General features: G+C 47.3%; 2 protein-coding genes across 3 annotated transcripts in view; one reads left to right on the plus strand and one right to left on the minus strand.

Annotated features, from left to right (window-relative positions):
- Positions 1 to 10,084, minus strand: part of LOC122933881 — a 59,275-nt gene extending 49,191 nt beyond the window's left edge. The window contains exons 1-2 of the mRNA XM_044288980.1: positions 10,065 to 10,084; positions 9,864 to 9,987 (exon numbers count right to left, since the gene is read on the minus strand). Of these exons, the coding sequence (XP_044144915.1) occupies positions 9,864 to 9,948 (85 nt within the window). The 5' untranslated portion in view covers positions 9,949 to 9,987; positions 10,065 to 10,084. The remainder of the gene's footprint in view (positions 1 to 9,863; positions 9,988 to 10,064) is intronic.
- LOC122933829 (gastrula zinc finger protein XlCGF26.1-like) overlaps positions 1 to 24,166 on the plus strand; it is a 700,524-nt gene that overhangs the window by 484,300 nt on the left and 192,058 nt on the right. The gene's annotated exons all lie outside the window — the stretch shown is intronic.

Raw genomic sequence — 24,166 nt, forward strand, 5'->3', positions numbered from 1 at the left:
ACGGGAACTTTACCTTTACATCAGGTCAGTGGTATCTGTATGGTTTCCAGAGAGAGGGTTTTGCCAACGGTGTAATTCAGCATTATACCCCGGTGGAGAATGTGTCTGCCATTCAACATGACTTACACGCCCTCTGTCTCAAGGAATTTGCACATTTTCGGGACTCAGACCCTACACCTATTAAATCCTTAAGATGGGTGTCTAGGGACCCACACTTGCACCCATATCAGCAGGTGGGAGCCAACACTACCACAGTGTTGTGCACCAAAGAGGGTATCCTGAGTCCTGAAGATGTCACTGGGGCAGAATACAGCGGTTGGCACATCCTGAAGGCTACCTTCTTGGGGAAGGATAGCCGGGACAGGTTAATGGTTAGGACATATTTTGATAGACCCATTCCAGTAAAAGGCACCCTGAAGGCGTATTGCATGTTGAGGGATTCCCAGATGATTATCACCAGGGAATCCAGTTATGTCCAGGGACATGTGTCCACTGATCATTTACGAACCAATATAATGATGTTAAAATTAAACTGCAGTGACTCTGGTCAGGCCATCTGGAATGACCAGAGCGGTCCAGTAAAACTGGAAGTTTTATATCGAGCCACAGTTTTAAAAGTACGGACTGATGCCAAGGACCCTAGGTATGTTCAGTTAAAGGGATCTCCATCCATACGGTCTTTCATGATTACGATCATGAGAGACAACTGTGTTCCTGAGGTGACAGGATACTATTTTGCCACCTATGCCCACTGGGAACAAGAAACCCAGATGGTGATGTTGGACACCAATCCCTGGAGATGGGACTTGGTGTGCAACGGGGTAGATACCCCCACGGTGGATGTATGGATGGATGGTACCCCTATGAATGAAGAATACCGAGGTAGGTATGTGTCTTCCGATTGGAAAGACCCCAGGGGCAGAGACATTAACTTTGACATCAATATAGATGGTTCCTTCAAGTGGCCTTTTTGTGAGGCAGTAGACGAAGGGTGCTGGACCTTTACTCAGTGGGCCTATCTGTCTCAAACCAAACCTGTAGGGAAGCTAGTGCTGCAGGCTGGAGAAAACGATCAGTGGTACCCGTTCAAAGGAAGGGGACAGATCTGTGCAACAATAGTGAGGGTCCCCTACGATACAGAAGGTCTCCAACCGGTAAAACCACATTCAAACTCTTGCACCGCCCATATCCATCAATTGGCAGATCCTGTAGCTCCTCAACTGTCATCCCCCTGGAAGATCATCACGGATGCCAAATTCATTCTGTTTACCTGGAGAATCTCCGTAGATGACTTTCGAGTGGACCATTGGGATCACAGGTGTGAGGAGTTTGTTAGGAACCAAATTGACATGGTAAGAGGTTGGGTAGAGGCGGGGCAAGAGGTAAGAAAAGACGACTCCCGACGTAGGAAGAACAGGGGGAGGAGAGATCTGGTGGCTATGGGACTTGGCGGAGGTGCTTTGGGAGTAGGCGCGCTGAACACTATGGATATGGAAGTCCTGAGAAGTAAGCTTGGAGAGGTTGCGCGACATGCCGGGGAAGGATTCAAGACCCAGCTTGATGTAAACCACGTCTTGGAGGGTTTACAGCATTCGCACATTGATGCCACTACCTCTCTATCTTCTGCTATACGTGAGAAGTTTAGGAGGTTAGTTGTGGGTCTCTTGGAGGAGCAGGATCGGGCTCAGCTTGCTCTAGCATGTACGCAGGTCCAAAGCGAACTCTCGGACAACCTTAAACATATTGTCTCAGCGTTACACAACGGCCACTTCCCATTCAACCTCCGCCAGCGAATAAGCCCACTAATCTCTCCTTTTGCCATCAACCATACTAACTGGTGGGTGGTTCAATGGCATGGATGTCAAAATTTAACCTGTACTGCTTCGTCCTTGGCACCTGTGTCCGGTCACCTCAGACAGGGATACAGTGTCATCAATCTAGGTACAATGATTAACAACCGAACGATACTTCGTCCCCAGCTCCCCTCGAGCGTTCTAACTTATGAAGAAGGCCATCCCTTTTTGTTTGACATAGAGGGATGTTGGTTGAGAGAGGATGCCATCCTATGTCAGGGTGATCGGGATCGGGTACTTCGACACCAGTGTTGGAACACCGAGGGGACCTGCGAGATGAAGGTCAACTCCATACCCTCATCCTCTTTAAAATACTTGGGACAGGGATATTGGTGTTGGTACCAAGGGAGCAATGGGTCGTATACAATTTATGGATTTAATTGTACCGAACGAGGAATACTCCTCCCCGGAACGTACTGTACCCTTAGCCCCGTTCTAGGTCTGGATGTCGCAGAGCAGCAAGGAAGAACCCCAATTACCCCGGAGAGAAGACTCGACATTCGCCCCGATGTTCCCGTGAGACTTCAGAAGATCCCCCTTGGCTTCGGCACAGAACTTAAACGGCTCCTTTTGGACTTTACAACATCTTCGGGAAACAGAGGAACAGGCCACCATCCAACTTACCCATGACCGGACGAAAATTATTGCGGTTGCCTCAGCATTAGACAAAGACTCAAAGATCTCGTGGTGGGAGAGTCTTTTTGGATACAGTCCTAAGGCGACCTCGTTCTTCAACTTACTGATACACCCAGTGATCGTGCTTCTGGTTCTGGTCGGATTCATGTACATAGGACTGTGGTGGATGTACCGGAGGGTCAAGAGACTAACGGACCAACTAAACCAGACAGCACTTCACGAACACAATCGCCGGAGGCTCAGGACTTAATTCACCAATTCCTGAAGCCAAGAAGGGTCCTAGGAATAGGAGGACAATTGTGTGGGGAGAGGTTCAGGGTGGAAAATTATCCTGAGGCCTCATAGTGTTTTATATAAATGTCTTTTGGGTTTAGGGGGGTGGGAGAGAAAGGGGAACTGTGTAAAGTGTTTTGTGTGAATGGGGATAAGATCAGGACATGCTAGGGACAGACGTCCGTTGTTTGACCTTTGCCACCTTGAACCCTGGAACGGTGAAGCTCTTAAAGGGAAGGGCTGGATGTGTAGTGTGGTGGAGGTGTTCTCCACAGTTAGAATTTGGGTACTGTGACATCACCGCTTAAAGCTCTGGCCTGCCTTGTAAAGACCTACTAATCTGTCCCTGAGAGAACTGCACCCACATGGGGTGCCCGGTGGATGGAGGAGTAGGTTACGGTGAACGGCAGGTCGGAGGCGAGAGGGGTGATGTCTAGGTACCTAAGAATTCGGATACTACAGCCCTTCCTGAACTGTCACCAAGGATGGGGTTGAGGAGGGGCAAACGGGTCTCAACCCTTTTTCCCTAGTTATTGTCGTATTTCCGACAACAGGGGGATTGTTGAGGAAGGGTTGAGACGTATGCGTGTATGTCCATGCATGCCTGCAAACACGTGCAGGCATGTATGGCATACATGCATACTTGTACCACCACGTCAGGGGAAGATGTGTGCAGATGTGCCCAGCATCTGCTCACATCTGCCCATGATGACCCCCAGGGGCTCATTGTGGTCCCTGGGGGAAATATGTGCCCCCTTAGTATGTTGTGCATGTATATATTAATATATATGTATATATATATATATATATGGTGTGTGTGTATATATCTATATACATATATGGCCCCACGTCCACATAATCCCCCTTAAGAATGTATGTCTCCCCTCCCCTCTCCACACCTGAAACCAGATGCATCGGTGTGAATGTGCCCCGAGCATTCACACAGATGCAATCTGGTTATTTACATCAGGATGACCGAAATGTCCGGTCATCCTGATGACTACAAAGGACTCAGGTTCAATAGAATCTGAGCCCTTTGTTGTAATTATCCCCAGCACGGCTGGAGATAATTACACATGATAGGAGAAGTGGAGAAACCTCCCCTCCTTCTATTATGCGCATTCCGGCAGCGAAATTAGCATCTCGCTGGCCGGAATGCAGAGCGCCACAGGTGGGAGATCTAAGGCTTCTCCCGCCTGTTGGCGCGCGCGCGGCCCCGATGCGCTCGTTCTGGAGACGCTCGGGCCGGCGCGATTGACGTCATCTCACTGCGCCGGCCCTCGTGTCTCCAACGGTGGCGCGCGCGCGCCACCTTGTGGGCGGTGCGGCAGTGCGGGCCGCCGGACTTAAATAGCCGGCGGTCCCAGCACTAGGGAGAAGAGCCGTGCCGCCCCTGGATGTGAAGGAGCCGACCACCCCTAGACGAACGAGCATAAGTATCATTAACCCCTTGTATCTACCCACCGCTATCCCACCGTTTACCCCTTGTAATACCCTTGATTCCCACTACCCCTGCTAGTCCTTGTACCTGATACCCTTGATCCCCTTCCCTGATCCTACCACCCAGAATCCCTGTTTTACCCCTTACTCCAGCCCCCTGCTGGAACACCCCTTCTAGACATCCCCCTGGTGAACCCCCCATCCTCCTGGTTGAACCTGTAAATCCTGTGCCCCTGATTCCTATTGTTAACCCTTAGTGAATGTGGTCTGCTTTACCCCAGTAAGGCCACCGTAGATTCTCGTCGTATACCCAGGGATAGAAGTAGTCAGGTGGGGTGGGTTGTTATCCTTGTATGTGTGTATTGTATAGTTAGTTTATGGGTGGAATTGGGAACTTGTAGCGTAGTTTGAGTATAGTATATGTGTAGTGCTGTGTATTGTTACTGTATTGTGTGCGTAGCCTCAGGTGTTAATAAATACTGTGTTACTTGTACCCTTTGTGTAGTGTGTACTTGTTAGCGGTAGTGAGTAAGGCGCACGCAGCTAGTATAGTGATCCGTGTAAGGCATAGCGAAGATATTGTGTATTTATTATATAAAGGCATAAATAGGCGGAGTCATCACTAGACGGCTCCTCCTATTTAGGAATATTAATTACCGATATTCGCATAATATTGGTGATTAATATTCCCCCTTTACAATTGCCATAAGGGACGGAACAGAAGGAATTATAAGGGAAAAGATATCCGTTGTTAACTGCATAAGATTTTCTGATCTGGTTCCTCCTTGTTTGTTCAGATAGGAGACAACTGTGGCGTTGTCCGAAAAAACCTTTATAGATTTTCCCTGTAGTAAAGGAAGAAACTCTTTTAAGGCGAAAAAGACCGCCCTCAGTTCCCTCATGTTTTGGGAGTCTAGACTCTGCTCTCTTTCCCAAACACCTTGTCTTAAGTACCCTTGGCAACAGGCCCCCCAACCGGAAGGACTTGCGTCGGTGGTAAGGGTAACAAAATTTTGTTGGATCCAAGGGAGCCCCTGGGACAGGTTTGCAGGATTCAGCCACCAGTGAAGGGACTGGATCACTTGGGGGGAGAGTGTGAAAGGTGTATCTAATGGGCGGAGGGAACCCTGCCACTCCTTCAGAATTTGCCACTGTAGGGGTCTGGAGTGAAGATGGCTCCAACTGACCGCTGGTATAGTGGAAGTCATTCTGCCCAAGACCGCCATTGCTTGTCTGATAGTAGGGTTCTCTGTCGATATCAGGGACTGAACCTGTTGTATTAATCTCTGAATCTTGTCCTGGGGTAGAATACAGAGTAGTTTCTTTGAGTCCAGCATCATCCCCAGAAAGACACAAACTTGGGAAGGTATAAAATGGGATTTTTCTCCGTTTATTTGCCAGCCGAGGTCTTCTAGGATCTGCACTACTGTTTTGAGGTGTACTTCTAGAATGGATTTTGACTCTGCTACCACCAGGAGATCGTCTAGGTAAGGAATCAGTAAAATGTCTTTTTCCCTTACATGAGCCATGACTTCTGCCATGACTTTCGTGAAAAGTCTGGGAGCTTGAGAAATCCCAAAGGGAAGGGCTGTATATTGTAGGTGCTGGATGTGACCTCCTATAGAAACAGCGACTCTGAGGAATTTTTGACAGTCTAGCCGAATAGGAATGTGGTAGTACGCATCTCTTACGTCTATCGTAGCCATGAAGCAGCCCCTGAATAGATGTCTTACAACTGATTGGATCGACTCCATTCTGAATTTTTTGTAAGAGAGGAATTGATTTAAATCCTTTAGATTTATAATAGTTCTGAATGTTCCATCCGGTTTGGGGACCAGAAAAAGGGAGGAGTAAAAACCCTCGCCCTTCTCTGCCTCCGGCACCGGAATTAGAACATTTTTTCGAAGTAGGGATGCAATCTCTTGTTGTAAAGCTAGATTGTTTCCCGGGTTTCCTAGAAAATTCGTGATTTTGAATCTGTCCGGTGGGTGGGAGACAAACTCTAGACAAAACCCTTCCTTTATAACGCCTAAAATCCAGGGACTTGAGGAGATTTTTTCCCAGGCGTAGAGGAAGAGAGAAAGTCTGCCCCCCACGGGAGAGAAACCGTCATTGCTGTGATGGTTTAGAGGTTGAGGAGGATTGGGAACTGAAGAGGAACCCCTTGCTTTTCCTATTCTTGTTGTCAGCTCTGAAGTCTTTCCTCTGCCCCCTAAAAAAATCCTTCTTGTTTTTGCGAAAAAACCGTTGTTTTTTCGGGGGTCTGGAGACAGGGAATCCTTTTTTATTGTCCGAGGCTTTATCCAAAAGGTCGTCTAAGACGGATCCAAAAAGATAATCGCCCTGACAAGGAATTGCGCAAAGCTTATTTTTAGATCCAGTGTCTCCCGACCAACCTTTTAGCCAAATAGCTCGTCTGGCTGAATTTGAAAGAGCGGCTGATCTAGCATTTCATTTTAAAGCATCTGCCGATGCGTCAGAAATAAAATCTACTGCTTTAAGTAGAGTGGGGAAAACGGTTAACAATTGATCTCTCGGGGTCTTATTCTGAATGTGAGATTCTAATTCTTCTAGCCATAATTTCAGAGACCTAGCAGTGGATGTGGCGGCAATATTTGGTTTGAACGCTTGAGCTGAGGTCTCCCAAACTTTTTTTAGGTAAACCTCTGCTCGCTTATCCATAGGGTCTTTAAGAGAACCCAAGTCCTCAAACGGAAGGGCCGATTTTTTTGAGATTTTTGCAACAGGTGCATCCAATTTAGGAGGTCTGTCCCAGTTTACTGAGTCTGCCTCGTCAAAGGGATATTTCCTTTTCACATTTTTTGGAACAAAATTTTTTTTATCGGGTCTTTTCCATTCCTTCTGAACGGATCTTGGGCCTTTGGGTTCGTCTACTTTCATAGTCGCACGAACTGCTTTTAGTAAAGCTTCCGTATCATCCGGGGAAAAAAGTGGCCTGCCCGTGGATTCTTCATCCTGGGACGAGTCTGGGCTATCTAGGATTTCTCCTGTATCACTATCCTCTAAAGGATCCGAGTCAGATTTATTAGCCGTGCTTGATCTGGTTCCCAGGGAGGTAGAGGCTACAGAGGGAAAGCTCTTTTTGAAATCTTTCAGGGAATCCAAGACCTCAGTCTTCACCATCTCCCTAATACTCTGCAGAAGGGATGGGGACTCCTCCTCCACTAGTTTCTCAATACAACATTGACATAGTTTTTTCAACCAAGAGGGGGCCAGTTTCTTTTTACAGACGGCACACTCCTTCCCTCTGGTCTTTGAAATTGCCTTTCTAGGGCCCTCTTTTGTAGTCTAAATGCAGGAAGAAAAAAGAGGGAAAGGAGATTTAGCCTAACTAAAAAGGAAATAAATGGTGGGGAATGATCCCCCTTACCCCACCAGGAGTACCGGTCTGCTCTCATGACCCTCCTGTTGATCGGCGCGTTGGGCACTCTCCTCCTCCATACTGCTGTGGGATAGAGTGACTCCCCGGATCCAAAGGAAATCTGGCTTCCTATAAGGCTGGCTGGCTGGCTGGCTGGGCTGCTGCTGACCGTGCGCCTGTGGGTCCAATCTCCTCGGTCGGGTCCTGCTGGAAACCCTCTGCGGCCTAAGTAGGAGAAGGCACTTCCTACTTCCGGAACGCACGCTACGTGCGTTCCAAAAAACCGGAAGTCTCTACCTCGCTGGGATCGCGAGATTTTGGTTCCCCCTGCGCGAGGTGAGAAGGAGGCCCCGCCCCCACCTGAACACTGTCAGGAAGGACCGGCGTGCCGAACGCACCTCTCGGTGAGCCCGGGACTGCAGAGTGGCGGCCAGCGCAGCGTAAGCCAGACCCCAGCAGCAGACACCAGACTCCGGCCGGCGGCTCCTAGAGGAGACTTATGCCGGAACAGGTAACCCCACTTAGATAAATTCTTCCGGGGCCCTGCAGCCTAGCTTTTCTCCTCTTCTCCACGAACCGTCTTCTGTCTAGGACAGGAAACAGGAACTGGTGGTCTCGGGGCCATGCTCCTCCTTATGAGCTCTCCACGAAAGTTCCTGTTTCTTGTCCTGGATGGAGGCGGTCTCTCAAGGGTGCTGTCATGGGCGAAAGGGAAAAAACATTGCTGCACGTTTACAGTTTGCACAAGAGCACCTGGATGTTCCACAGCAGTACTGGCAAAATATTCTGTGGACAGATGAAACCAAAGTTGAGTTGTTTGGAAGAGACACACAACACTATGTGTGGAGATAAAGAGGCACAGCACACCAACATCAAAACCTCATCCCAACTGTGAAGTATGGTGGTGGGGGCTTCATGGTTTGGGGCTGCTTTGCTGCGTCAGGGCCTGGACAGATTGCTATCATCGAAGGAAAAATGAATTTCCAAGTTTATCAAGACATTTTGCAGGAGAACTTCAGGCCATCTGTCCACCAGCTGAAGGTCAACAGAAGATGGGTGTTGCAACAGGACAACGACCCAAAGCATAGAAGTAAATCAACAACAGAACGGCTTAAACAGGAGAAAATACACCTTCTGGAGTGGCCCAGGCAGAGTCCTGACCTCAACCCGATTAAGATGCTGTGGCATGACCTCAAGAAAGCGATTCACACCAGACATCCCAAGGATATTGCTGAACTGAAACAGGTCTGTAAAGAGGAATGGTCAAGAATTACTCATGACCGTTGTGCACGTCTGATCTGCAACTACAGGAAACGTTTGGTTGAAGTTATTGCTGCCAAAGGAGGTTCAACCAGTTATTAAATCCAAGGGTTCACATACTTTTTCTTGCAATTGAATATGGGACGGATTTCAGGAGCGGAAACCTCTACAACAAACCTGCCATGTGTGAACACACCCTAATGTAGCAGTACAGTAAAGCGAGGAACGTGTGCATGGAGCTCAGGCATCGGCCACTGACCAGGGACGTCTGTCACCTCCTCAGGCTGCCCGATTCATCTGCACCCCCCATGTCCCCCCACTCCTATGTATCCTGGAGCAGATCCTCAGAGTAAGAGAAAGCGGAGCCCATGACATATTGTGGAGCCTCCGCAGCTAGAACACTCCGGGCCGTACATCTACTGCTAGAAGACACATGTCCGCTCTGACAGGACCACAGACTGGAGGAGGAGAGAGAAGAGCCCGGTGATCCAACCTTCTCCTCCGGTCACACATAGCACCTTGTGTCTTCTCTGCTTGTGGAGTGACTAGAGGATCCCAGACATGAAGGGAGGAGAACTACTGGAATAAGGATGTGTTCACACCACGTCTGAGCCTTCCATCAGAGGTAGATATCAGGAGGGCTTCCTAACGTAGATCTCTGATAGAAGGAGGTGACGTCTCCCCTGTACAGTCCTATCATTCTATATAGTCACACAGGGGCAGACGTCACCCATAAGCCCCATGTATACAGCACGGCGCAGGTTTTCCTGCAGGATCCTTTGTATAGACTAATGTCATCTACTGTACCGGCCGATGGAGGCCAAGAGGACACTATATCTGTCAGGGGGATGGAGCCTATGGAGAAATGTGATGTATATGGGAAATGTAGGCTCTAATGTGATGTGACCGGAGAATAACATGTGGAGCTCCTACATTACATGTCATTACACACGTGTACACACTGCACATGACCGGACTGAGGCTCTAACACGGCCTCTTCTCACCTCATCTCTTCTTACCTGGTGATGTCAGAGGCCGGGGAGCCTCCATCATGGCCTCCTTGTACAGATCCTGGTGTCCTTCCACGTACTCCCACTCCTCCATGGAGAAATAGACCGCCACATCCTGACACCTTACAGGAACCTGACAACACAATGACACCATCATCACCCAGACCCTGCTGTTATTGGAGAATTTCCCAGCATTCCCAGCAGTGTCACCTCTCCAGTCAGTAGCTCCATCATCTTGTGGGTGAGTTCTAGGATCTTCTGCTCATGTATCAGGGGGGGAGGCTCAGTGATGGGGGTCCTGCTCCACCCTCCTGACTCATGGATGATGGGAGTCCCCCCCGATGTCTTCTTCACTATGATGTAATCCTGTGGATGGAGAGAGACACTTAGGGAAAGAAATTCCTTCCTGACTCCAGATCTACACTCAGAATCCCTCCCTGGGTCATGGCCCCATCTCCAGTAATCTAGTCACTAGAAGCTGGAATATTATTACCCTCCAGACCCCCAGGCCCCTTCTGGACTCTTCTAGAGAATCCCCCATGACTCCTTCCTCTGGCAGAGAGCTCCATAGTCTCACTGCTCTTACAGTAAAGACTCCTCTTCTATGTTGGTGGAGAAACCTTCTTTCCTCTAGACATAGTGGAGGCCTCCTTGTTATAGTCCAGTATCATCTAGATGTCAGACTAGTGGTAGAAATCCCCCCTCCAGGCCACACTCCGACCATCTCCTCCTCTGCTTCCTCTCCTCCTGGGTACAACGTGCCTACTTACCTTCTCATGGCTCCTACAACATGACTATTGGTCTCCATGATCCATCACTGACCATACTGGTGGCTGATCTTCAGGTTCTCCATCACTTGGAAGGTCTGGAGGCCGTTCTCCAGGACCCTGGACTCTTCCTATCACTTCCTATGATGGATTCTCCTTCCCGATGTCTGACTTGTTACAGAATACAATAAAGAGGAGAGAAATCTAGAAAAGTTTACCTCTCCGCTCAGCAGGAAGATGATCTCCAAGGTGAGGTCTAATATTCTTCTGCTGATCTTCTTCCTGTCCATCCTTGGTGGTCATTCAGGAGAAGAGGAGAGAACTGGAGGAGCTGGAGGCTTCTAGTACTGCAGGCGCCTTTATGAGGAGAGGCTGGAAATCCTCCAGGGACAAGAGCATTAGTGAGATCCAGAACCGCACTTACTGCTCCTGGAGAGACCCCACTTCTCAGAGCCCCCAGCACCGGGGATAAAGGGGGATTCTGGAGAAATGGCTGATACCAGAGAGAAGAAGAGGCTCCAGACACCACAGCAGTGACTACCGACCAGGACCTGCTCTGTATCTGCTGCACTGCAAGAGCTGAAGGACCTGGGATGATGTCACCGTCATGTGATCAGTGCAAGGGGCGGAGCTCAGCAGTGGAGAGAAGTGGTAGAGAAGGACCTGTGATGATGTCACCATCATGTGATCAGTGCAGGAGAGGGCGGAGTTTAGCAATGGGAAGAAGTCCTGGTGAAGAAACTGTGATGATGTCACACCCATGTGACCAGACTACTGTGAGGGGGCAGTTCTGGAGTTTGGTAGAATGTGAGATGTTTCCACAGGAGGAGTCGGCGCTGTATGAGGCTTGTTGAGGACGGTTGTGCAGACTGAGATTTTATTTATTACTTTTTATTTCTGTTTTCAGAATGTGTAGGATAAATAACGTGTTGAAGGGTATACTCAGTGTCTGGGGTACCTAGGGCCCACGTGTGTAACTGATTCTGGGGGCCCACCTTAGGGCTCCTGCACACAAACTTATTTTTTTCCGTGTTCGTACCGTTCCTGTTTTTGTGGCCTATATGCAAAACCATTCACTTCAATGGGGCCGCAAAAAACGGAAATGACTCCATGTGCATTCCGTGTCTGTATGTCCGCATGGCCGTTCTGCACAATGATAGAACATGTCCTATGATTGTCGGCATTACAGACAAGGACAGGACGGTTCTGTTAGAGGACGGCCGTTCTGTTCTGCATAATGTGGAATGCGCACACCCGGTATCCATGTTTTGCGGACCAGCAATTTGCGGACTGGAAAACGTCCAGTGGTCGTGTTCATGAGCCCTTACAGTGATAACAGAAATATTACAGATGAAGTATGATGGCGGACACTCACAGCAACATGCACAGACATCCATGTGGCAGGATCTAGGCTACTCTTACACCTGCAGTAGCGGGGTTCGGCAGGATGTTCTGGTGGGGGAACAGGCTGCCGCATACGTACTAACACTATCCCACCATGCTGCTGTTAGTCCGCTGTCGTTTTTGTCCGGCCGCCTCTCGGCATGTTTGCCATGCTGCGGCCAGACCACCGGCCCTCCCCCATTATAGTGAAGGGGCAGACCGGCCCTCCGGCGGTGCGGTGGGCTAGCGAAAGCACGGATCTGGCAGGCTGTTCCCCCACTGGAATAGCCTGCCGGACCCTGCTACCGCAAGTGTGAGAGTAGCCTTACACATATATGGATATCCTGCTCTTAACCCCTTCCCGACACATGACATACTATTACGTCATGGAAACCACTGCGTTCCCGCAATTTGATGTAATAGTACGTCATGGTGATCGGGCGGGCACCGGAGCACTGCTCATCCGATCACTGCAGGGGCCCTGCAGTCCCTGGTAGCCGGGCCCCTGCTGTATCCACTGGCATCGCTGTAAAAGCAGCTGAACGCATAGAAGGGGTTTGTGTCGGGTGAGGGAGCGCATCGAGTCCACGCGCTGCTGTGGCGGGGACCCGATGCGTGACAAGGCAGCCCGATCCGTGCAGAGGCTGCCCAATGCCTTACACGGCATCGGGACCTGCCTTCTACGGGAGCCGAGGAGATCCAGCCTCAGGCCCATCTCCTAGGCAACCTGTCCACCCTCAGGCCCATCTCCCAGGCAACCTGTCCAGCCTCAGGCCCATCTCCTAGGCAACCTGTCCAGCCTCAGGCCAGTCTCCTAGGCAACCTGTTAGTGTATGACTCAGTGTAATACACTAGCAGGCAATGGATTACAATACAGATGTATTGTAATGCATTGCAGAGGGGATCAGACCCCCAAAAGTGGAATGTCATAAATAAAGTAAAGAAAAAAATGTAAAATAAAATGTGTTTTTAATAAAATAATAAAGTAATACAATTAATAAAGAAAAAAAAAAGCCCCTTTCTCTTTATTTTATAATAAAAAACTGAGAAAAAAAAACATAAATTAGGTATCGCCGTGTCCGTAATGACCGGCTGTATAAATATATCACATGATCCACCCTGTCCAATAAACACCATTAAAAAAATATATAAAAACGGTGTAAAAAAAAAATACATTTTTGTCACCTTACATCACAAAACGTGCAACACCAAGCGATCAGAAAGGCGTATGTCCCACAAAATGGTATCAATAAAATCGTCACCTCATCCCGCAAAAAATGAGCCCCCACCTAAGATGACTGCTGGTATCCAGGTAAACAGGGGAGGGGGTACCACCTTTAACTCACCCTTGGCCCCTTTACCCAACCTTGACCCATAACAAAAGACACCGACAACTGTATCACTTTATTGCTGGGTGGTGATCGGCCACAGCTTCTTTATTAAAGCGGCAAACCTTATTAAACCATAATATCGGAGCGGTATGCCAAAGGCTGGACTCCCAGCGGGCAAGTTAAACCGTAATCATCAGAGCTGTCTGCCAACCGCTGGACTCCCATCTGCTACCACCATATCTCCGCTGTACTCAAATGCCGCCACGGAGGAGGCCCGTTCTCCCAACGGGGCTCCGACCACCACCCAGCAGAACCGAGTCTGTTTTAGCTCTCATACAGGCCAGAAAAGGAATTGTCCAAATTAACACCCAAGAAGATGACACCATCAGGTCCTATTAAAAACCAAGGCCAATAAGGCCTGTGATGAGAGCATAGTCCAACCACTTTTCAAATCACTAGTCAGACCACACATGAAGGACTGTGTACAGTTCTGGGCTCCTGTAAACAAGGCAGACATAGCAGAGCTGGAGAGGGTCCAGAGGAGGGCAACTAAAGTAATGACTGGAATGGGGCAACTACAGTACCCTGGAAGATTGGCAAAATAAGGGTTATTCACTGTAGAAAAAGATTACTGAGGGGAGATCTAATTACTATGTATAAATATATCAGAGGTCAGTACAGAGATCACTCCCATCATCTATTCATTCCCAGGACTGTGACGAGGGGACATCCTCTGTGTCTAGAGGTAAGAATGTATTTTCACAACACAGAAGAGGATTCTTTATGGTAAGAGCAGTGAGACTATGGAGCTCTCTGCCTGAGGAGGTGGTGATGGTGAGTACAATAAAGGGATTCAGGAGGGGCCTGGATGTATTTCTGGAGTGTAATAATATTACAGGCTATAGCTACTAGAGAGGGGTCGTTGATCCAGAGGACTGTAACCACTACCCTATATAGCTGCATCCTCCCGTTAACAGTGCCAAACTACCGCCCCTTGATCTCTACCTGTATTATATTCATAACGCCTTCCATATATGGCCCAGAACAACCCACCCGGGAGATAACCACCAACTTCCTGAAAAAGAAAGGGATAATCATATGTCAGGACACATGAGGTCCAGAGCTCTGGAATAGACAAAGGGGCATTACCACTCCCACTCCTGCACCACCTCCTCGTCTCATTCCCTCTCTGTTGGTGTCCCGCAAGGCTCTGTCCTAGGACCCCTGCTCTTCTCTATCTACACTTTTGGCCTGGGACAGCTCATAGAGTCCTATGGCTTTCAGTATCACTCCTACGCTGATGACACACAAATCTACCTCTCTGGTCCAGACATCACCACCTTACTATCTAGAATCCCACAATGTCTATCTTCTATATCATCCTTCTTCGCCTCTCGCTTTCTTAAACTTAACATGGATAAGACAGAATTCATAATCTTTCCCCCATCTTGTTCAACCCCCCCTACAGACCTATCTATCACGATCAATGGCTGCACATTATCCCCAGTCAACAAAGCCCGCTGCCTTGGAGTGATCTTGGATTCTGCCCTTTCCTTCCGACCGCACATCCAAGCCCTTTCCACCACCTGCCGTCTCCAACTCAAAAACATCTCCCGCATCCGCGCTTTCCTTAACTTTGAATCTGCGAAAATACTTGTACATGCCCTCATTATCTCCCGCCTAGACTACTGCAACATTCTCCTCTGTGGCCTTCCATCTAGCACTCTCGCACCCCTCCAATCTATCCTCAACTCTGCTGCCCGACTAATCCACCTCTCACCCTATTATTCCTCTGCCTCTCCCCTTTGCCAATCCCTTCACTGGCTCCCCATTGCCCAACGAATTCACTTCAAAGTACTTACAAATACATACAAGGCCGTCCATAACCTGTCCCCTCCCTACATCTCTGAGCTAATTTCCCGATACACCCCCACACGCACTCTCCGATCCTCACAAGACCTCCTTCTCTCCTCTCCTCTTATTGCCTCTTCCCACAATCGACTCCAGGATTTCTCCCGTGCATCCCCCATACTCTGGAACTCGCTACCCCAACATATCAGACTCTCACCTACAGTGGAATCCTTCAAAAGAAACCTGAAAACCCACCTCTTCAGACAAGCCTACAGTGACCCTGCTGCCTCTATACCGCCATGACCAACTTAACCCGCACCTACTGTGTCCTTCTCCCATACCATGTAGATTGTAAGCCCACACGGGCAGGGCCCTCTCTCCTTCTGTACCAGTTTGTAACTCATTTTGTTTATGATTAGTGCAATTGTCTGTATTATGTATGTGCACCCCTTATCATATGTACAGCGCTATGGAATGAATGGCGCTTAAATAATAAATAATAATAATAATAATAATAATTACCACAGCGCGGGTCACCAGCATGACCGCGCCTCCGGCGGAACTCTATACCAACCACCTCCGGACGAAGTTATGACCACTTAAATTCCAGGATCCCAGTCCAAAAGACTTCCACCTCTCGAAAAAACCAAAGAGCGCCCACCAGCCTCTGTTCCTCTCTCCGCACCGCACAGAAGATATACGAAAGCCAGCCATCGAACCGCTAAACGCCACAAATCTGAAAGAAAAAACAATTAGCCCGAGCCACAACACGCAAAAGAGGATCGCACAACTAGACACAGAATAGTTATATTTTTTAGTTATATTTTTATTTAATTTTTTTTCATATTTAAAAGACCAAGGTAAATTGTCAAACCATAGTGCACTTGGAAAGAGTAAACGGATGGCTCACTGTGAGTGATCACGCTAGGTGCTCTGGACGAAGAGAGCCACCCCTTGCTCCGGAGAAGGTAAAACACATGCATAAAGTTAAAAAGCAACTAACAAAAACAATATCCTTAATCGATAAATACTCGATTTTTATGGAGACATAAATGTTTCTCACAATTAAAGTCCCAGTGTAATAAGCTCATATCATATGGGTGAGTCCCAGTGGAGATGATAAAAGCTGTGTCCCAGTAGGAGTAATCAGAATTGTATCCTCAAAGCTCCATATAGAGAACAGGGTTTTGCCTATTCAGGCTAGCATAGATAGTAAATGCAACCAGATATATTTTATCATACCGTACCCGAACAAACCAGTCCGGATCCACACCCCCCGGGTCGCCCCGAGCGCTGGCCCAAATCACCCACAAATTGTCAGACCGCCTGGGGGAAACCAACCTAAAGGGAAAAACAATCGGAGCCCCACCATGCGTGAAGTCATTACAGAATAACAAACGAACTGACCAGCTGGACCGAAATCAGGCGGAGGGGGGTACCCACCCCTTTATATTAACTGGATTGACATGTATAGACGGACCCCAATCCCGAGTACTATTACCCCATACAAAAATTCTGGAATAACAACCCCCTGCACATTGTGGCCTTGAATGAAGAGACAAACACCTTGGAGAAAATATCAATCAGCCAGAACAGAAGGCTGAAGGAGACGGGACATGACTATCCAAACTAAATACTCCCCAACTATACCGGTATCGCCTACCATACAATGGAATGATACATACAAAATAATGCTTGGAGGGTCACCATGCCGACCTGTGAAGTCCTGTCAAGAGGACCCGTCAGTGGGTCTGACCCGCATCAAAACCTAGATCTGAACGGGGAATGAAAGGCTGCAGTTTAACTGTGTAACTCCATGAATGGTGTTGTATCAAGGCTCCACCCTGAGCGATGTCTACGAACGGACCTGATTATCCGCTTCTGGCTGACCATTAAGTTCTACCTGCGACTACTGATTCCACCATATCCACTCAACAAGGGGCACCCTGTGTCGTACAAACCATGGGGCACCAGTAAACTAATACCGCCCTCACGGCAACCAACCCAGCTGGACTAGAAGAAAGTCTCTTGTACTGCTAACATCGTGTACATCCCCCTCGGATTCGACCTTACTGGATCCCACCGCACTGTAACTCCTGTAACACTGGACATGAGGCAAGTGCATCACCACCAAGCTGCCCGCCTGCACAGACATGTTAGAAGCTCAGCAGAAGCGCCCAGTTATCAACCATATCAACGGAACCTTGGGCCGGTGGACCAGTACCGTAGACTGCAGAAAGAGAAAACCGTAATTGCGGCTGTGATGATATGAACTCACAACCATTTACATTAAAGGAAGGTCCATAGCCACGGGCTATAGAGCTGAATGCTAGAGGGATTACTACTACTGCGCCTCTGTATATGTGTACTAACCATGTCCTATATGTCATTGTTGAAAGCCCAAATAAAACACTTTTTTTTTTTTTTTTTTTTTTACACACGGCCTAGTGCCCGCAGATAGGAGCATAACAGGCAGTAGTATTTTTTTATTTTTTATTAACTACTACACTCCACGCTGAAAGGGAAATTGGGAGAACACCCGGCTGGACTGATCTATCCTGAAAAACATCCGCAAAAAAGGCCAGCCGATAAACAAGACACAAGATAGAAGCGCGGCTCCTCATGCCGGAGAACACCAACATACATAATACATTTATATATAGATCAAACCTGTTTATTTATTTACAAACCGGATTCCAAAAAAGTTGGGACACTAAACAAATTGTGAATAAAAACTGAATGCAATGATGTGGAGATTGCAAATGTCAATATTTTATTTGTAATAGAACGTAGATGACAGATCAAACGTTTAATCCGAGTAAATGTATCATTTTAAAGGAAAAATACGTTGATTCAAATTTTCACGGTGTCAACAAATCCCCAAAAAGTTGGGACAAGTAGCAATAAGAGGCTGGAAAAAGTAAATTTGAGCATAACGAAGAGCTGGAAGACCAATTAACACTAATTAGGTCAATTGGCAACATGATTGGGTATAAAAAGAGCTTCTCAGAGTGGCCGTGTCTCTCAGAAGCCAAGATGGGTAGAGGATCACCAATTCCCACAATGCTGCGCAGAAAGATAGTGGAGCAATATCAGAAAGGTGTTACCCAGCGAAACATTGCAAAGACTTTGCATCTATCATCATCAACTGTGCAGAACATCATCCGAAGATTCCGAGAATCTGGAACAATCTCTGTGCGTAAGGGTCAAGGCCGTAAAACCATACTGGATGCCCGTGATCTCCGGGCCCTTAAACGACACTGCACCACAAACAGGAATGCTACTGTAAAGGAAATCCCAGAATGGGCTCAGGAATACTTCCAGAAACCATTGTCAGTGAACACAATCCACCGTGCCATCCGCCGCTGCCAGCTGAAACTCTACAGTGCAAAGAAGAAGCCATTTCTAAGCAAGATCCACAAGCTCAGGCGTTTTCACTGGGCCAGGGGTCATTTACAATGGAGTGTGGCAAAATGGAAGACTGTTCTGTGGTCAGACGAGTCACGATCCGAAGTTCTTTTTGGAAATCTGGGACGCCATGTCATCCGGACCAAAGAGGACAAGGACAACCCAAGTTGTTATCAACGCTCAGTTCAGAAGCCTGCATCTCTGATGGTATGGGGTTGCATGATTGCGTGTGGCATGGGCAGCTTGCATGTCTGGAAAGGCACCATCAATGCAGAAAAATATATTCAGGTTCTAGAACAACATCTGCTCCCATCCAGACGTCATCTCTTTCAGGGAAGACCCTGCATTTTTCAACAAGATAATGCCAGACCACATTCTGCATCAATCACAACATCATGGCTGCGTAGGAGAAGGATCTGGGTACTGAAATGGCCGGTCTGCAGTCCAGATCTTTCACCTATAGAGAACATTTGGCGCGTCATAAAGAGGAAGGTGCAACAAAGAAGGCCCAAGACGATTGAACAGTTAGGCCCCTTTCACACGGGCGAGTTTTCCGTGCGGGTGCGATGCGTGCGGTGAACGCACTGCACCCGCACTGAATCCTGACCCATTCATTTCTATGGGGCTGTGCACACGAGCGGTGATTTTCACGCATCACTTGTGCGTTGCGTGAAAATCGCAGCATGCTCCTCTTTGTGCGTTTTTCACGTAACGCAGGCCCTATAGAAATGAATGGGGTTGCGTGAAAATCGCATGCATCCGCAAGCAAGTGCGGATGCGGTGCGATTTTCACGCATGGGTTCTAGGTGACAGTCTATTCACTGTATTATTTTCCCTTATAACATGGTTATAAGGGAAAATAATAGCATTCTGAATACAGAATGCAGAGTATAATAGTGCTGGAAGGGTTAAAAATAATAAAAAAGTTAACTCACCTTCTCCTCTTGTTAGCGTAGATCCCGGTCTGTTCTTTAGCTGTGGGCTAAAGGACCTTTGATGACGTCAGATCACATGCTCCATCACCACGGTGATGGACCATGTGATTGGAGCATGTGATCTGACGTCACCACAGGTCATTCAGTCCACAGCTAAAGAACAGACCGGGATCTACGCTAACAAGAGGAGAAGGTGAGTTAACTTTTTTATTATTTTTAACCCTTCCAGCACTATTATACTAAGCATTCTGTATTCAGAATGCTATTATTTTCCCTTATAACCATGTTATAAGGGAAAATAATACAATCTTCAGAACATCAATCCCAAGCCCGAACTTCTGTGAAGAAGTTCGGGTCTGGGTACCAAACATGCGCGATTTTTCTCACGCGAGTGCAAAACGCATGACAATGTTTTGCACTCGCGCGGAAAAATCATGCATTTTCCAGCAACGCACCTGGCTCTTATCCGGGCAAAAAACATGACGCCCGTGTGAAAGAGGCCTTAGAGGCCTGTATTAGACAAGAATGGGAGAGCAGTCCTATTTCTAAACTGGAGAAACTGGTCTCCTCGGTCCCCAGACGTCTGTTGAGTGTTGTAAGAAGAAGCGGAGATGCCACACAGGGGTGAAAATGGCCTTGTCCCAACTTTTTGGGGATTTGTTGACACCATGAAATTCTGATTCAACATATTTTTCCCTTAAAATGGTACATTTTCTCAGTTTAAACTTTTGTTCCGTGATTTATGTTCTATTCTGAATAAAATATTAGAAGTTGGCACCTCCACATCATTGCATCCAGTATTTATTCACGATTTGTATAGTGTCCCAACTTTTTTGGAATCCGGTTTGTATATATGTATTTTTTTTTTTTTTACATTTATTGTAATAAATATATACCAATTTTTTTTTTTATACCCAGAAAATTACATTGTTAAATCATTTATTATTAGTATCATTTCATTCTATTTAATCACGTTTTATTTTAATGATTTTTTATTTATTTTTTATATACCCCTTGTTATTCATTTGTATATTTTAATGCCTATAATATATGAATTTGGTTATTAATTTCCTTTTTTTTTTTTTTTATTAACGTACAAACAGAGAAAACCTCCATGTATGCTAATGATATCCTGTTGCTCAGGGCTGCACCTGAGTTTCCCAATCTCCAGGAAAAATATGCGCGGATAACCTACAGGCTCTGTAAACCCACTGAGCGACCATCGAGAATGGTTTTTTTTTTTTTTTTTTTTTTTTTTTTTTTTTTTTATGCAGGGACACCGTCTCTACCAGTGATTCTAAATCTGCACAAGAACCACCCTCCCCGCAGTACTCATCAGTCACAGAGAGGGACGGAAACTCCAAAGGAGCGGGTACGGGCTGCAGCGACCAGGCCGAGCCCTGGAGTGACAGTCAGGCAACAGCCTAGATACGGTGATTGTATAGCCAGACTCCTCCGATGCGCCTGACATCCGTCCCAAAGACGATGGTAAGCGCCACCTGAGGATCTGGAGCGCCCATTTTTCCCTGAAACCCAGGAACGGCGACGGGACTGGCGCATGTGGGATCCATTACGGCCATGCCTCCAGGCAACCTAAGGGAAGAAAAAAACACACCTATGCCTGCGTGAAGGGGAGGAAGGAGGGGGGGGGGTGTCGCCATAATGGACTGCAAATAAGACCTAGAGAGTCTCATTGTACAGAAGGGGCTCTGCTCGCAAAGCTGGGCAGTAGGAATACCCCTGAGAAGCCATAGGCACAGGTGCACCACAATCGGACATGGCAAGCACGGGGTTAATCTATAATACTGGACAGGAGACTGGGGGGGGAGCTAAAACAAGCACCACATATAAAAACTCGCCTGTCCAGCGGTGCCCGGCACGGGACCCGGTAAACGCTGCAGGGGAAGGGGGCGGGGTTTGGCAAAGCGACCTAGCTTGCGCCATGGGAGCCAAAGGAGGCCGTCCAAAGCAGCAGGGGGAGGGGTGAGGACCCCATATTGCCCTATATCGCCGGGGAGACCAACAATCCCGCCCGACATGCATAGCCCTAATGCCATGGAGCAGAAGCTGGGAAGGGGGGGAGGGCGGAGACACAGCGCAGCACCACAGACATCACAGGATGGGTCGAAAGAAACGCGGGAAGCAGGGGGATAATAAGAGTCGGGGGGGAGGGGGGAACGACGAGCAGACCGCTGGACCTTCGCTGAAGCGCTGGAGCTGCATGCATACCGCAGCAGCAGCTCCACAAAGCCCCAGAAGCAGGCACAGGGGAGGAGGACGGCAGGGTAGAGCTAACCCTCCCCTCCTCATGTAACTCACCAGGGAGAACCACCTGTGGACTCCTGGTGTGGACAGAGCAAAGGGGTATGTACATACCAATCTGCTTCCACTTGCAAGAGGAAGTGACCAGGACAGAGAGGTCTATGTGACCTTCAGGATTCCTGCACCGCCCCCATCCTGTCTAAGGAGGATCCCCCGTGAATTAACCCTTAATGACCCTAATCTGCAACCTACTTAACCATTACTGAGACGGGGCCAGATTCCTAAATGCCCCTAAGGGGAAAAGGGGGGAAGGGGGAGGACCATCAGTCCCTAAGCACCCTCCCTATACAGTCAGGCGCTTTCCAAATCTCTCTCAAGACTCAAGAAAAAAAATATATAGCTCTCAGAACATGGAGACACTAAAACATAATTTTTTTGTTTCTAAACTTTTATTATTATGCTAAAGTGAAAAAAATAAAAAAGTAGACATATTAGGTATCGCCATGTCCGTTCGATCTGCTCTATAAAAAAGTCACATGACCTAATCCCTCAGGTAAACGCTGTAAAAAAAAAAAAACTGAGGCAAAACAACCAATTTATGGTCAACTTGCCCCATAAAGTGTAATAATGAATGATCAAAAAATCATATGTACCCAAAAATGGTACTAATAAAAACGAGTCCCTGCATAAGACGATCAGCATAAAAAAAAAAAAAATAGGGCGTTCAGAAAATGGAGATACAAAAACCTAATTTTTGTTTTCAAAAATGCTTTATTATGTAAAACTGAAACAAACATCATAGAAAGTAGACATATTTGATATCATTGCGTCCGTAACAACCTGCTCTATAAAAATAGTGCCTGATCTAACCTTTCAGATGAATGTTGTTAAAAATAAAAACAGTGCCAAAACCTTGCCTCACAAAAAATGTAATATAGAGCAATTAAAAATCATATGTACCCCAAAATAGTACCAATAAAACTGGCACGTTTTTCTGTAGTTTCCAAAATGTGGTAACTTTTTTGAGTTTCTACTGTAAGGGTGCATCAGGGGGGCTTCAAATGAGACATGGCATCTAAAAACCAGTTCATCTAAATCTGCCTTCCAAAAACCATATGGCGTTCCTTTCCTACTGCGTCCTGCCGTGTGCCCGTACAGCAGTTTACAACCACATGTGGGGTGTTTATGTAAACCTCAGAAATCAGGGTAATAAATATTGAGTTTTATTTGGCTGTTAACCCTTGCTTTGCTACTGGAAAAAATGTATTAAAATGTAAAATCTGCCAAAACAAGTGAAATTCTGAAAATTCATCTCCATTTTCCATTAATTCTTGTGGAACACCTAAAGGGTTAAAAAAGTTTGTAAAATCAGTTTTGTATACCTTGAGGGGTGTAGTTTTCTAAAATGGGGTCATTTTTGGGTGGTTTCTATTATGGAAGCCTCACAAAGTGACTTCAGACCTGAACTGGTCCTGAAAAAGTGGGTTTTGTAACGTCTCCAAAAAATGTCAAGCTTCGCTTCCAAACTTCTAAGCCTTCTAACGTCCCCAAAAAATAAAATGTCATTTTCAAAATGATCCAAACATGAAGTAGACATGGGAAATGTAAAGTAATAACTATTATATGAGGTATCACTATCACTGTCTATTATATAATGTGAAAATTTGGGAATTTTTCAATTTTTTTAATAAATTTTGGATTTTTCACAAATAAAGGTGAAATATATTGACTGAAGTTTATGACTGTCATGAAGTACAAAGTGTCACGAGAAAACAATCTCAGAATGGCGTGGATAGGTAAAAGCGTTCCAAAGCTATTTCCACATACAGTGACACATGTCAGATTTGGAAAAAATGGCCTGGGCAGGAAGGTGAAAACAGGCCCGGGGTTGAAGGGGTTACATTTGATCAATCAATTGGTTAGTGCAGTGATGCCCAACCTATGGTCCGCGGGCCAAATGCGGCCTGCGAAGCCGTGTCATGCGGCCCGCGCAGTACCAGGACTATATTAGCGCAGGGCACGCCCTGCGTGCAATCTCCCCGCCCAGCGCCGCTTCCTAGCTAATTTATTCACTGCACTTGCCTCTGTGAAATTGAAGAGAAGCGCCGTAATCTCGCACAGGCGCACTGGCAGAGGCCTCGAAGTGCGCATGCACCGTCTTCCTGGTCTCTGCCAGTGCGCCTGTGCGAGATTACGACCCTTATCTTCAATTTGACAGAGGCAAGTGCAGTGAATAAATTAGCTAGGAAGCGGCTATGGGTGGGGAGGAGATCTGTGGATGACACTGAGGGGGGGATCTGTGGATGACACTGAGGGGGGGATCTGTGGATGACAGTTACAGGGGATCTGTGGATGACACTTAGGGGGGGATCTGT

This window comes from Bufo gargarizans, chromosome 4 (genome assembly GCF_014858855.1).
Source record: "Bufo gargarizans isolate SCDJY-AF-19 chromosome 4, ASM1485885v1, whole genome shotgun sequence".
In the NCBI taxonomy this organism is placed as follows: Eukaryota; Metazoa; Chordata; class Amphibia; order Anura; family Bufonidae; genus Bufo; species Bufo gargarizans.